This window comes from Xenopus tropicalis, chromosome 3, assembly GCF_000004195.4.
Source record: "Xenopus tropicalis strain Nigerian chromosome 3, UCB_Xtro_10.0, whole genome shotgun sequence".
NCBI lineage: Eukaryota > Metazoa > Chordata > Amphibia > Anura > Pipidae > Xenopus > Xenopus tropicalis.
In genome coordinates this window covers 143,047,357-143,060,163 of record NC_030679.2, presented here as the reverse complement: position 1 = coordinate 143,060,163, position 12,807 = coordinate 143,047,357, and the positions used below count along the sequence as shown (strand labels likewise).

Genomic DNA, 12,807 nt, shown 5'->3' with positions numbered 1-12,807 from the left:
CTCCCACTTGTCTGTTTTACTTGTCTTACTGGCTCCCACCTGCCCCTTCAGCCCCTCCTCTGTGTCACACCCCCAGTCTGTTGTCCTGCTACTCACTCCCCCCAGCTCTCCCCTGGCCCTTCCTCTGTACAGGCTGACATAGGAGCGCGCTATTTATAAGGATATAATTTACAGTTTGGTCCCATAGGAAATCTTACTGAAATACAGCTCTAGCACATAATTCTGAGGGGCAAAAGTCTATTGTAATGGTAAAGCAAAGTGAACTGACAGAGGCTCTCTATTAATAAAGGTAACTCTGGACATATAGTCCCAGGCTTAACCCATAGATAAATAAAAGCTCAGGGCTGTACAATCAATAAATCAATTAAACACTCACTATCAGATTATCAGCCTTGCTTTATTGGGAGAATGATTGTTATGTTGGATACAAGGAAAACACAGATATTTAGTTATTTTTTATTGTTTAGTATAAAAAAAGTACAAATTAAAAGTGCAGAAGTAGGTTAAGAAAAGTGACATGGGCTGGAGATAAAAGGCAGGGTTGGACTATACCGCTGGGGCATGGGGAAAAAACACGGTGGGCCCCAGCCCTGGTGGCCCACACCCCATCCCTACAGGGCACTCTCCCAATCTGCCGGTCTCCCTCCCCAACACGCTTAAGGTAAGTTTTACTTATGCGCGATCGGAGGAGCAGGTCGGACAGGTGGTGGGGACCCCTGCTGGGGCGGTGTGAAGGCAGCTGTGGGGGCCCATTGGGGGTGCAGGGGCCCATGAAGCAGTAGCCCTGGTGGGGCCTGCACCTCCCAGTCCGACCTTGCCAGAGCTGCCAACCCACCCAAATGTTCTGAGAGTCACCTGAATGTATATACCGGATGCAGAACAATCAGGCACATTATCAGGAAGGAAGGAATTTTTTCCCCTCTGGGGCAAATTAGAGAGGCTTCAGATGGGGGTTTTTGCCTTCCTCTGGATCAACTAGCAGTTAGGCAGGTTATATATAGGCATTATGGTTGAACGTGATGGACGTGTGTCTTTTTTCAACCTAACTTATGTTACTATGTATTATTGGGTTCAGCCTATACTCTATGCCCTGTGTGTTTACTGGCATAACCAAACCAGCTCCAGTTGGGTTGATATCTCCACCTCCAGCTTTTGCTGTGTCTAAATTTTCACGTTCTACCAATTATAAGGAGAATAAAGAAGATTTTAGCTATAACTGTGCATTGATCACATGCTGTAGGCACCATTAATGCTGCACAATCACTGGCCACTTTACAGGAAATCAGTCACATTTTAAGTTGGATTTACAAAGGGACATTTGGGCACAGTCCATTAAGTACCACGATCTCCCCATTTCTGGGGGCTTGTAGCTGCCTGAATCGGTGATTGGATCTGGGTTTGTAGGTTTTTTCTGTGTTGCCTTCTTTCCTACGTGTAAGCCCGGGGTCCATTATCTTCTGGCAACCGTTGGTCTCTGTATCTTGACCTAGGGAAGGAGGAGGAAGCACATATGAGGTGTTTATAAAATAGACAGTAAAACTGAAATCAAATAATGGCAGATATCAGGTCTATGATAGAACACACAGGAACTGTTTATACTGATGCCTGAGCCTCCTATTATACTTACTCTTTCCATCTGTGAGGTGAAACCCACCTAGATATGGGGAACCCCTCATATAAACTACTTGTTACAGGCCCCTCCCACTTACCCATCATTCTGTGTGTGTGTGTCACATGGTATAAGTGTATCTGTGAGGTGAAACCCACCTAGATATGGGGAACCCCTCATATAAACTACTTGTTACAGGCCCCTCCTCCCACTTACCCATCATTCTGTGTGTGTGTGTCACATGGTATAAGTGTATCTGTGAGGTGAAACCCACCTAGATATGGGGAACCCCTCATATAAACTACTTGTTACAGGCCCCTCCCACTTACCCATCATTCTGTGTGTGTGTGTCACATGGTATAAGTGTATCTGTGAGGTAAAACCCACCTAGATATGAGGAACCCCTCATATAAACTACTTGTTACAGGCCCCTCCCACTTACCCATCATTCTGTGTGTGTGTCACATGGTATAAGTGTATCTGTGAGGTAAAACCCACCTAGATATGAGGAACCCCTCATATAAACTACTTGTTACTGACCCCTCCCACTTACCCATCATTCTGTGTGTGTGTCACATGGTATAAGTGTATCTGTGAGGTGAAACCCACCTAGATATGGGGAACCCCTCATATAAACTACTTGTTACAGCCCCTCCCACTTACCCAACATTCTGTGTGTGTGTGTCACATGGTATAAGTGTATCTGTGAGGTAAAACCCACCTAGATATGGGGAACCCCTCATATAAACTACTTGTTACAGACCCCCCCCCCCCCCCCCCATTTAGTTAGCCAGTAAGTTACCAGCCAGGCCAGAGCTGGTAATACAAATTTATTGGCAATGTACTTTTATGGCCTTTATCAATGCACAATCATCTCCCTTCACTTCATCACCCCGTGAATTTTACATCACCACCTTACCCCCTGGCGTCATTGCCCTGTCCCATTGCCCCCCGGCCACTATTTGGCTTTTGAAAATTTGGAAACCCTACTTGGGATGCCCTCTCTAATATGGACTAGGAGCCCCAGTGTAAGGGGTGAATGATAGTCGGCAGGAGGTCTCAGTATTAGAAGACGACAACTTTAGGTAGAACTGGCGAGTGTGGGCTCATGTTATAGTGGGGGGCTGTTTAGGCCTTTGTGTACTTGACATGTCAGGGCCTATATTTAATATAAGCTAAGCTCATAAATGATGGAGATGGAGTCTTTGGGGAACTATGAACCTTAGAACTTTAGAAATCAATGAAAAGAAACAATGACAAACAGAAGTGGATGGAGCAGAACTTACTGGAATTCTGGTGTCAACATTTTCCAGAGCAGGTCTGAAGTTTTCATACTTGGTCATTCCATTCTTGTAATTATCTGTATAGTAAGAAGAACGTGGCAAGATGACACAGATAGAATCAAAACTGGCAAGGTTGTCCCTCCCTCATAGTGACAAAGCAACTAAAGCAGGTTTTATGGTAATATTCAGTATAACTATGTAATGAGGACACACATAACTCCCTTATCTAAGCTGGTTTATCAGATAGGAATATCTGGGCAGGGGGGGCGTTTACACGGCATTGATGTTTGGTATTTATGGAACCAATCGATGTTCAGATAAAAAGTTATTGTCATGGTATTATTGGCATAATCCATAACCTACAGGTGGTTATAAAAAGCTCAAGCTTGGTCCAGCTAAACGTAACGCCATCTTGCATTTATAATAGTTAACTACCGTAGACCTGAGTGTGTTTGAAGCATGATAGTTGGCAGTTGAGCAGGACCCGACTTTGAATTGTATGAGGTGGCAGTGAGGATTTCTGCATGTTGGTCTATTATAGTGTGTAAGACAATATCACAGGGAATGTTGCACATAGCAACCAACAATTAGATTTGAACAGGAAAGATCTGATTGGTTGCTGTGGGCAACATCACCAGCAATTAAGGATTTCTTACCATTGTCTCCCGGTTCTGATCCGGGCTTATTAAATCCTTGTGAAACACCCCATTCATCATCATCTTCATACCATTTTCCCTCTTGGTCTTTAGAGAAGGGGTCCCTGTGGCAATACATACCATGGTTGTTACTACATAGCAGTAAGAGGAGTTTTGCATTACAGCAGTGGTAGCTGACAGTTAGAGCAGCACATATGGCAGATACTAGAGAATTCTCACCGCTTCCTTGGCTGTTTGGATTTGCACAGGAGTATTCCTACGGTAAGTATAATAATGGCCAACACAGCCATGCCGGCTCCAACACCTCCGTATAAACCAGCCTTCAAAATCCGCCCCTTGCACCTCGATGTAGTGTATAGGTATATGTCAGTCTTTGGGCAGCTGTAGTACAGGGACACAATTGTTTATTATACCTTACAATTACATCCAGTTTAATTATACAGACAGACTGTATGTGAGGAGGCAGATTCCCATATGCACAGAAAATGTCTTCTTTTTGTATTTGTGTATATGGATGGTTCAGCGTTACCAAGTGCCTTATTCTCATGTGAAATATCTACAGGAAAACATCTCAGGACCTCAAGCATCACGTTTAAACCCTCCGCTCTATTGATTCTTTCACAATTTCTAGCTGAACCAGTGAAAGATGATACAATCCATCTGACCTGACTAAAATATCCCTCCAGAGAAACAATTCCTTCCTGTACAATAGCAAGTCTTGATTTTAAAGCTTTCATAAATGGGCCTTTCAAATTTGAAAATCCTGGAGCCCTAGATCTGGCAGAGTTTGGCACTACTGAACTTTGTTCAAAAAGTTAGCTTTCCCTTGGTTCCAAGATGATGGTAATACACCCTCCTCACCATTAGAAGGCACTCTAATTACATCTGCACTGGATAGCTAAGAAGATACTAGAGGGGTAATTGCCAGGAAATCTCTAGTGTGGCATGGGAAGAGCCATAGTGAAATAATAGATGCAAATAAAACAAATAATGAAATACAATATTTTGAAGAAAGTAAAAAAGAACTTTGCCTAAAATAATATAATGAAAATCAAATGAAAGAAAATATAATTGTAAGTAGTTTTAAATGTACAGGTATGGGATCCCATATCCGGAATTCCATTATCCAGAAATTACGGAAAGGCCATCTCCCATAGACTCCATTATAAGCAAATAATTCTAATTTTAAAAAATGATTTCCTTTTTCTCTGTAATAATAAAACAGTACCTGTACTTGATCCCAACTAAGATATAATTACCCCTTATTGGGGCAGAACAGCCCTATTGGGTTTATTTCATGGTTAAATGATTCCCTTTTCTCTGTAATAATAAAACAGTACCTGTACTTGATCCCAACTAAGATATAATTACCCCTTATTGGGGGCAGAACAGCCCTATTGGGTTTATTTCATGGTTAAATGATTCCCTTTTCTCTGTAATAATAAAACAGTACCTGTACTTGATCCCAACTAAGATATAATTACCCCTTATTGGGGGCAGAACAGCCCTATTGGGTTTATTTAATGGTTAAATGATTCCCTTTTCTCTGTAATAATAAAACAGTACCTGTACTTGATCCCAACTAAGATATAATTACTCCTTATTGGGGCAGAACAGCCCTATTGGGTTTATTTAATGGTTAAATGATTCCCTTTTCTCTGTAATAATAAAACAGTACCTGTACTTGATCCCAACTAAGATATAATTACCCCTTATTGGGGGCAGAACAGCCCTATTGGGTTTATTTCATGGTTAAATGATTCCCTTTTCTCTGTAATAATAAAACAGTACCTGTACTTGATCCCAACTAAGATATAATTACCCCTTATTGGGAGCAGAACAGCCCTATTGGGTTTATTTAATGGTTAAATGATTCCATTTTCTCTGTAATAATAAAACAGTACCTGTACTTGATCCCAACTAAGATATAATTACCCCTTATTGGGGCAGAACAGCCTTATTGGGTTTATTTAATGGTTAAATGATTCCCTTTTCTCTGTAATAATAAAACAGTACCTGTACTTGATCCCAACTAAGATATAATTACCCCTTATTGGGGGCAGAACAGCCCTATTGGGTTTATTTCATGGTTAAATGATTCCCTTTTCTCTGTAATAATAAAACAGTACCTGTACTTGATCCCAACTAAGATATAATTACCCCTTATTGGGGGCAGAACAGCCCTATTGGGTTTATTTAATGGTTAAATGATTCCCTTTTCTCTGTAATAATAAAACAGTACCTGTACTTGATCCCAACTAAGATATAATTACCCCTTATTGGGGCAGAACAGCCCTATTGGGTTTATTTAATGGTTAAATGATTCCCTTTTCTCTGTAATAATAAAACAGTACCTGTACTTGATCCCAACTAAGATATAATTACCCCTTATTGGGGGCAGAACAGCCCTATTGGGTTTATTTAATGGTTAAATGATTCCCTTTTCTCTGTAATAATAAAACAGTACCTGTACTTGATCCCAACTAAGATATAATTACCCCTTATTGGGAGCAGAACAGCCCTATTGGGTTTATTTAATGGTTAAATGATTCCCTTTTCTCTGTAATAATAAAACAGTACCTGTACTTGATCCCAACTAAGATATAATTACCCCTTATTGGGGGCAGAACAGCCCTATTGGGTTTATTCAATATTTAAATGATTTTTAGCAAACTTAATTTATGGAGATCCAAATTATGGAAAGATCCCTTATCCGGAAAACCCCAGGTTCTGAGCATTCTGGATAACAGGTCCCATACCTGTATTATAATTACACATTTTCGTGTCTTAGAAAAACCACCATGGACTACGGTCAGGACTGGGAAATGCCATAAAGCAGAGACGGAAGGGGCACTATAAAAGGACTAAAGGATACAGAAAGGGGCAGGAACTAGAATGCCAAAGAGGCTCCACAGTAGGGTCAGGGGTAAAGCAAAGGAAAGAGATCAGAAAGGAAAGAAGGAAGACTATTTAGTAGAGTATAGTAAGAACAACACCACTGAAGACCCCCAATAGCGGCTCATTTCCTGTACTACTTGACGTTCTCTTCCCTACAATTCAGTGCAGAAGTTTGTAGGCCTGGCTTCATCTGTGCTCGATCTGGAAGGTTATCACTGTAATGAGTGGCTTGAGATGGTACCTGCCACCTCCAATGTTTTTAGGAACAGGGGAGGCAAATAAGGAAATAGGCCTCTGGTTTTTGGCCTAGGGTCTTAAAAAAAGCTTTAGTTCTTTAACAATAAGCACTAGGCTATTTTGTTAAAAAGCAACTTGCATACCCATTTATACTAATGTCATATAACACATAGGGGAGTACTAAATAAATGGCGAAATAGCCAAGACAGGAAGTTCAGAATGGCAGGCAAGATGGCCGCCTTACTCACAAGCACTCTGGGCCAGTCTTCTCTAATTTGCAGTCACCAGAATTACAGTTATAGTATTTCTCGGATTCCTCTTCACAATGGGAAATGCAAAACAGCCCATTGGGGGTAAGTTTTGCAGTGAAAAAATCCTTATAACCAGGTTCAATTAATTCCATGCAGAGTTCTGAAGGAGGTAAAAAATGCAATGTTAAGCACCTGGTGTCTAAAATACATGATATTAGCAATAGACTGGGTATAACAGCTACTCACCTTTTGCAGTTGGGACTGGGACTTCTTTAATATCCAGCTCCTGGAAGCAGAAACTACCTGTAGGAACAGAACAATATAACAATGAGATTTGTTGGATTTATGTGCAAATGTACTTGCTTTTTACAGTAATATACATATGGGTGGGAGCTGCCATGTTGTTTCCTTGGACTGTACATTATGAGGGTATAGTTTACTGCAAGTTTAGAACATTCCTTCTGTGTATATTTGCCTGTAAGGGGATTTTCATCAACAATACAATTGAAGAAAATAATGTACTGAGTGGGAAGAACATTCCAATTCAGCATATTTGTATTTATACATATACCTGCATGTAGGTGCTGCCATCTTGCTTGTCTTAGCTGATTCATACCTAGACATTTTCCTGCAGCAGCTCTTGCATTTATGGTGAGCAAACGAGCATCACTTATTTCTCACGGAGAAAGATTAAGCCTTGTCCAGCTCAAGAGAACAATATTTGAGAGTTGTTGGGGAAGCAGGTAGCCCAGCGATATACAGCAGACTAACAGTTGCCCATTGCTGGAACTGGCACTTGAAAGAAGAAACAGTGGGGCTCATCTATCAAGACTGGCCAAATTTGCCCATGGCCAGTAACCCATAGCAACCAATCAGTGATTGGCTTTTTTTCAGCCAGCTGCAGGTAGAAAAATAAATGCAACAGATTGATTGGTTGCCATGGGTTACTGCCCATGGGCAAATATGCCCAGTGTTGTTAAGTGACCCCTCACAGCCTTTCAAGTGCACCTTAGGTGGGGCTAGCCTGAAAATGAGTACAAGATAATTTTGTTTAAAATTTCCTTGAAAAGGATTTTTTTTAGCAAATGATATTGTCTAGTTGCACCTACAAATGATGGCCATGCAACACAGCAGCACCGTACTCACACATACAGACACACTTATATTAAAACTCAGCAGTGGATACTCACCATTTTCATCAGAACAATTGAGAGTAGCTCTTGAGAGTAACTCTTCTTGCACAATTTTAAAAATTTCTGCATAGCTTTCATTCACATCGACTTCTAAATTATACTCCATTTCCAAGATGATTTCATAATCCACAACGATACTTCCCTTGCTGGCAGAGACACAAAGGGGCACTCTCATTATTGCAAAAAAAGACATAAATCCAAAGTTCAAATCTATATACCTTTATACTCAGCTGGAATGCCCCGAATTCATTCACCCAAATACCGTATCCCCCAAAAAATATTTGGCTGAATATTGATCCAGATTGATATCCTAATTTTCACATTATAATAAATTGTGATTACTTGAGTTTTGAAAACCAATATAACACTTAAAAATTTGACTTATTGGTTCAAGAATTGAAGAATAATGATTTAATCCCTTTGATCAATGGGGGAGCATTAGAGTTCACTTTTTTTTTTTTTTTTTAATTATCTAAACCTTGAAAAAGACTTGTGAGGAAGGCAGCTGGCTCTGAAACCTGGAATCCTCCATTTAAAGAAAAAAAATGATGCCCCAGTATAGGGGAAATAAGGAAAGGAGGCCATAAGGCTCCGACCGCTAACGTCTCCTGATGCTTAGCTAACTGCCACCTCCCTCTCCCACTGCCGCTGGATGTTTCATAAGCAGGCCCAGTAGGGCCCACAGGTGGGGGGACAAGCACCTGCCCCCAGACCTGCTAACCGCAGCCTGGGAGAGCACATGGATCAAGGACAAACAAGTGATACCTGCCATAGCACCACCGTGCCCTACCTGATCCCAGAGCCCAAACATCACGGACTTCAAACAAAAAATTAGGTAATGTGCTTGAGGGGACAAAAGAGCTCAAGGACCAAAACCCCCAGTCCCTAGGATGCTTTAAGGCAGCCCTAATGCTTTCCCAAGGCCAAAAAGAAAAATTTGCTTCCAATGGGAGAAAAACAAAAAGTGAGGAAGAAGGACAAAAAAAGACACTGGAGTGGAGGTAGGTTGGTCTAGTAAAGCTTTGGGGAGGGTCCTTTTAATGGGAGCAAAGGGGAGGGGCTATCCTGGTTAGTGTTGACATGGAGTGGCCAGGGAAATTTGATTTATTTGTTCAAGAATAATGACAATATCCCTTTGATCAATGGGTGAACATTAGAGTTCACCATTTCTAAAAATCCCTCAGGAATGAATAGAATGCGGTTGAGGTTTTATACATTAAGCTCTAAACTCACATTTTGATAAATTACTGCTTTAAATAATTTATGTGCTGATCCACTGCGACTGTGAGCAAATTCACATTGAAATACAAAATCTACTCAGGTTGCTTTATGAAAATTATAGATAGCGATGAGCGTATCTGCCCCTTTTCCCTTTGCCGAAAAATTCATGAAATGGTGAAAAACTTGCAAATTGTGGCTACCGCGTGACTATTTTGATGTGCGACTTCTTTTGACACGATCACAAATTTTTATTATGCAGCTGAGTCTTATTTGATGGAACCACTTGCTTGCCTGACTGCAACATTTTTTGATGTGAATGTGACTTTTTCCTCACTTGGGAAATTTTTGTAGTGGCAAAATGCGGCATTTTGCAGCAAACCCATGCCTGCCAAAAAACTTTGCCCATCACTAATTATGATGTTTCAGTTGAGCTGTATAATTATAAAACAGATCCAAATCTACACTTTCTCTTGTTGATACCACTGGGGTTTGACTTTATAATGACCAAAACGACCCAGATTTAATCTGAGTTCAAATCTCACCCATCATAAATCTGGGTTGCACCCTTGGGACTCGAGAGTTTTATTTAATAATTGAATTCACATTGTTGTAATAATATTGTCTAGAAATGCCATTGAATAAAAGGATCATTGTGCCCCACTATAAACAGCTCTTACCTCAAAGAGCGGATTATCACATCTTTATAATTACTGACATTGCTGTATATCGACTTCATCTGTAGAAAGAGAAGAAGAATGAAAAAGTATTCCCCTTTGGTCTTTCTTTCCAAGACAGTATAATACGTAAATCATTTTATAAACATTACCCAATGGGATTTAACATTATAAATGACAAAAAACTGAACTAATGATCTTTCCGCCTAAGCCTGGTCCTACCCCCCCCCCTTTTCTATCTCTATTGAAGGCACCCTCATCAACCCTGTCGATTCGGCACGTTGTTTGGGGGGGATCTTTGACTCCAGTCTCTCCTTTTCTAACCACATTAACTTCACTGTCAAAACCTGTCACTTTTTCTTACGCAATATTGCCAAAATCCGTCCCTTTCTCTCTACTGTAACAGCTAGGCTGCTCATGCATGCTCTCATCCTGTCACGACTGGACTACTGCAACCTGCTATTAACTGGCCTCCCTAACTCCCATCTTTCCCCCCTACAGTCTATATTAAACACTGCTGCCAGAATTCTCCTCCTCTCATCCAGGAGAGTTCAGGCCCTTCCCCTGCTAAAGGCCTTATCGTGGCTTCCTATCAAACAAAGAATATCCTACAAACTTCTTCTCCTAACCTTCAACGCCCTCCATTCCTCTGCTCCTCACTACATCTCTTCCCTTGTGTCTCCGTATGTTCCCGGCTGACTCCTTCGTTCCTCGCAGAGCAATCGTTTGGTTGCGCCCCCCACTACTACTGCGGTTTCCCGCCTTAAACCTTTCTGCCTGGCTGCCCCTCACATTGGGAATGCCCTCCCTGATTTCCTCCGGAGAGAATCCTCCCCTGGTCTTTTTAAAACTAAGGTTAAAGACTACCTTTTGGAGCACTCGCCCAGCACCTGATCTGGGAACTGGCACTTATATTGTAATGATACCCACTGTGACCTACAGCACTTACATTTGCCTATTTGTGTCTGTTAGTTACCCCTCCCATATAGATTGTAAGCTCTATGGGGCAGGGACCTCCTTCCTCTTGTGTCCTCGACTCTTAACTTATTGCTGCTGTATTTATCTGTATTTATTATTATACTTTGTATTTATCTATTATCTTATTAACACCCTGTTTGTATTAATGTATTCTACTGTACAGCGCTGCGTACATAAGTAGCGCTTTATAAATAAAGATATACATACATAAATGAGACCAGACTGATTGACTTTGCCAGGGATAATGCCAGTCCCATGTGATGACCTGGACTTAAGGTGACTATGAAATACAGTATATATTCTAAAGAATTGTTCACATCATCCCTGTTATGGTGTAGTGGTCTAGGGTTCAATTCCAGCTACAACTGACTTTTACTTTTGCATGTACGAAACCGAACCCTGCCAAAAAAGGCCAAATCCTGGCCGAATACCGAACCAAATCCTGGCCGAATACCGAACCAAATCCTGGCCGAATACCGAACCAAATCCTGGCCGAATACTGAACCAAATCCTGGCTTCGGTGCATTCCTAGTCAAAACAGCTAAAAATCCGGATCTGAAATTTGCCAGCTAAAACTTGTTGAGATCATGTAGAAGTCAGTGGCAGAGGTCCCTTCCCTTTCCTTGGAGATCCTTCTTTAGAGGTTTCAGATTTTTGATGCTGTTTTTTTGTGCGGCAATTCCATAAAGTAGAGGTCGTGGTGCGACAATTAGAAAATTTTGAGTTTTTGCTGCAACTTTTTCTTGCGCTGGCTTTTTATATCAGATTCCATGTCAGACATTCGAGAAAATGAGTTTAGTAAATAAATATGAAATTATAGAGTTTTAGTAAATCTTCCCCTTAAGACGATGTTCAAAAACTTCTTAAAAATGAATATGTTTGACAAAACTTGGCAGCTTGGAGCAGAAAGAAGCAGTCATCCATTTTGAGTTTCAGTTGTCTGAATTTAAAAAAACCTGGCATCTACTGTATATTCAAGATGTTTGGGGCCAGATTCAATTTAATGAGAAAACCTTATCTACTAATTGGATTCCATTTTTACCCATAGGCAACTCATTGAGAAAAACTTCTCTCTCCTCAAAATGGATCTCAACAATAAGTTTTCACATGATAAACAATAACATAACCTTTTCCCATCAAATCTGGCCCTTTATGTTAAATCTGGGAGATACGATGTGGTATAATGTGAGCTTTTTCTGTTCCCCCCTTTCTCTGAGTACTATACTGCTATTATTAGTAGCAGTAGTAGTAATAGTAGTACTAGTATTGGTATTGCATTCAGTCTCTCACCTGAGCTTTGAATTCTTCCTCAAACTGTTTAAATGCTAAAGAGGAGTTATCCTCCATACTTGAGTCAAACTCTTTGTTTGTGATTTTCATATTGACTTGCACAGTGGCATTAACCGTGTTTCCTATGAAAAGAAAGAAACAGAATCATATCTGTCCCTAGAGCATTTGTGTTCATTCATTTACCTACAAAGAAAGCAGTGTCCTTTATACAGGATTCAGAGGATTCTTGGCCCCAGAATACATTTTCTATATAAAGCCAATGGCCTAACTATAGAGGAAGCAGAGCTTGCTGGCACCGGACTGTTGCAAATAAATTCCCCCTCCCCAGCTGCTCTCCTACTTGGGACGCAAGGGACACGGGTGAGCAGGGGACACAGACGGGGGAAGGGAGTAGGTGGGCAGGCTGAGGGTGGGTAGGAGTCCCTGTGCAATGGCCCCACCATGTTTTTCCTGTGGGGGGAGCTTGGCATGGACTAGGTACACTACTGTATAAAGACGACTGAACTATAGTGCAATA

General features: G+C 41.0%; 1 protein-coding gene across 1 annotated transcript; it reads right to left on the bottom strand.

The window, feature by feature from the left end:
* Nucleotides 1-445: 445 nt before the first annotated feature.
* LOC100495232 (mucin-3B) lies at nucleotides 446-12,408 on the bottom strand. Its single transcript, XM_031899499.1, has 9 exons — nucleotides 12,291-12,408; nucleotides 10,026-10,084; nucleotides 8,125-8,273; nucleotides 7,181-7,237; nucleotides 6,932-7,094; nucleotides 3,768-3,929; nucleotides 3,549-3,652; nucleotides 2,896-2,969; nucleotides 446-1,486 (listed from the first exon to the last, which is right to left on the bottom strand). Exons 1-9 carry the CDS (start codon nucleotides 12,378-12,380, stop codon nucleotides 1,451-1,453), a joined length of 894 nt encoding a protein of 297 aa, XP_031755359.1. The 5' UTR covers nucleotides 12,381-12,408; the 3' UTR covers nucleotides 446-1,450.
* Nucleotides 12,409-12,807: the final 399 nt, after the last annotated feature.

Coding starts and splice junctions, on each gene's coding strand:
- LOC100495232 (XM_031899499.1), bottom strand. CDS start 12,380: ATGAAAATCACAAACAAAGAGTTTGACTCAAGTATGGAGGATAACTCC. Junction 7,095..7,180: donor CCCAGTCCCAACTGCAAAAG/GTGAGTAGCTGT, acceptor TACCTCCTTCAG/AACTCTGCATGGAATTAATT. Junction 2,970..3,548: donor ATCAGAACCGGGAGACAATG/GTAAGAAATCCT, acceptor CTTACTATACAG/ATAATTACAAGAATGGAATG.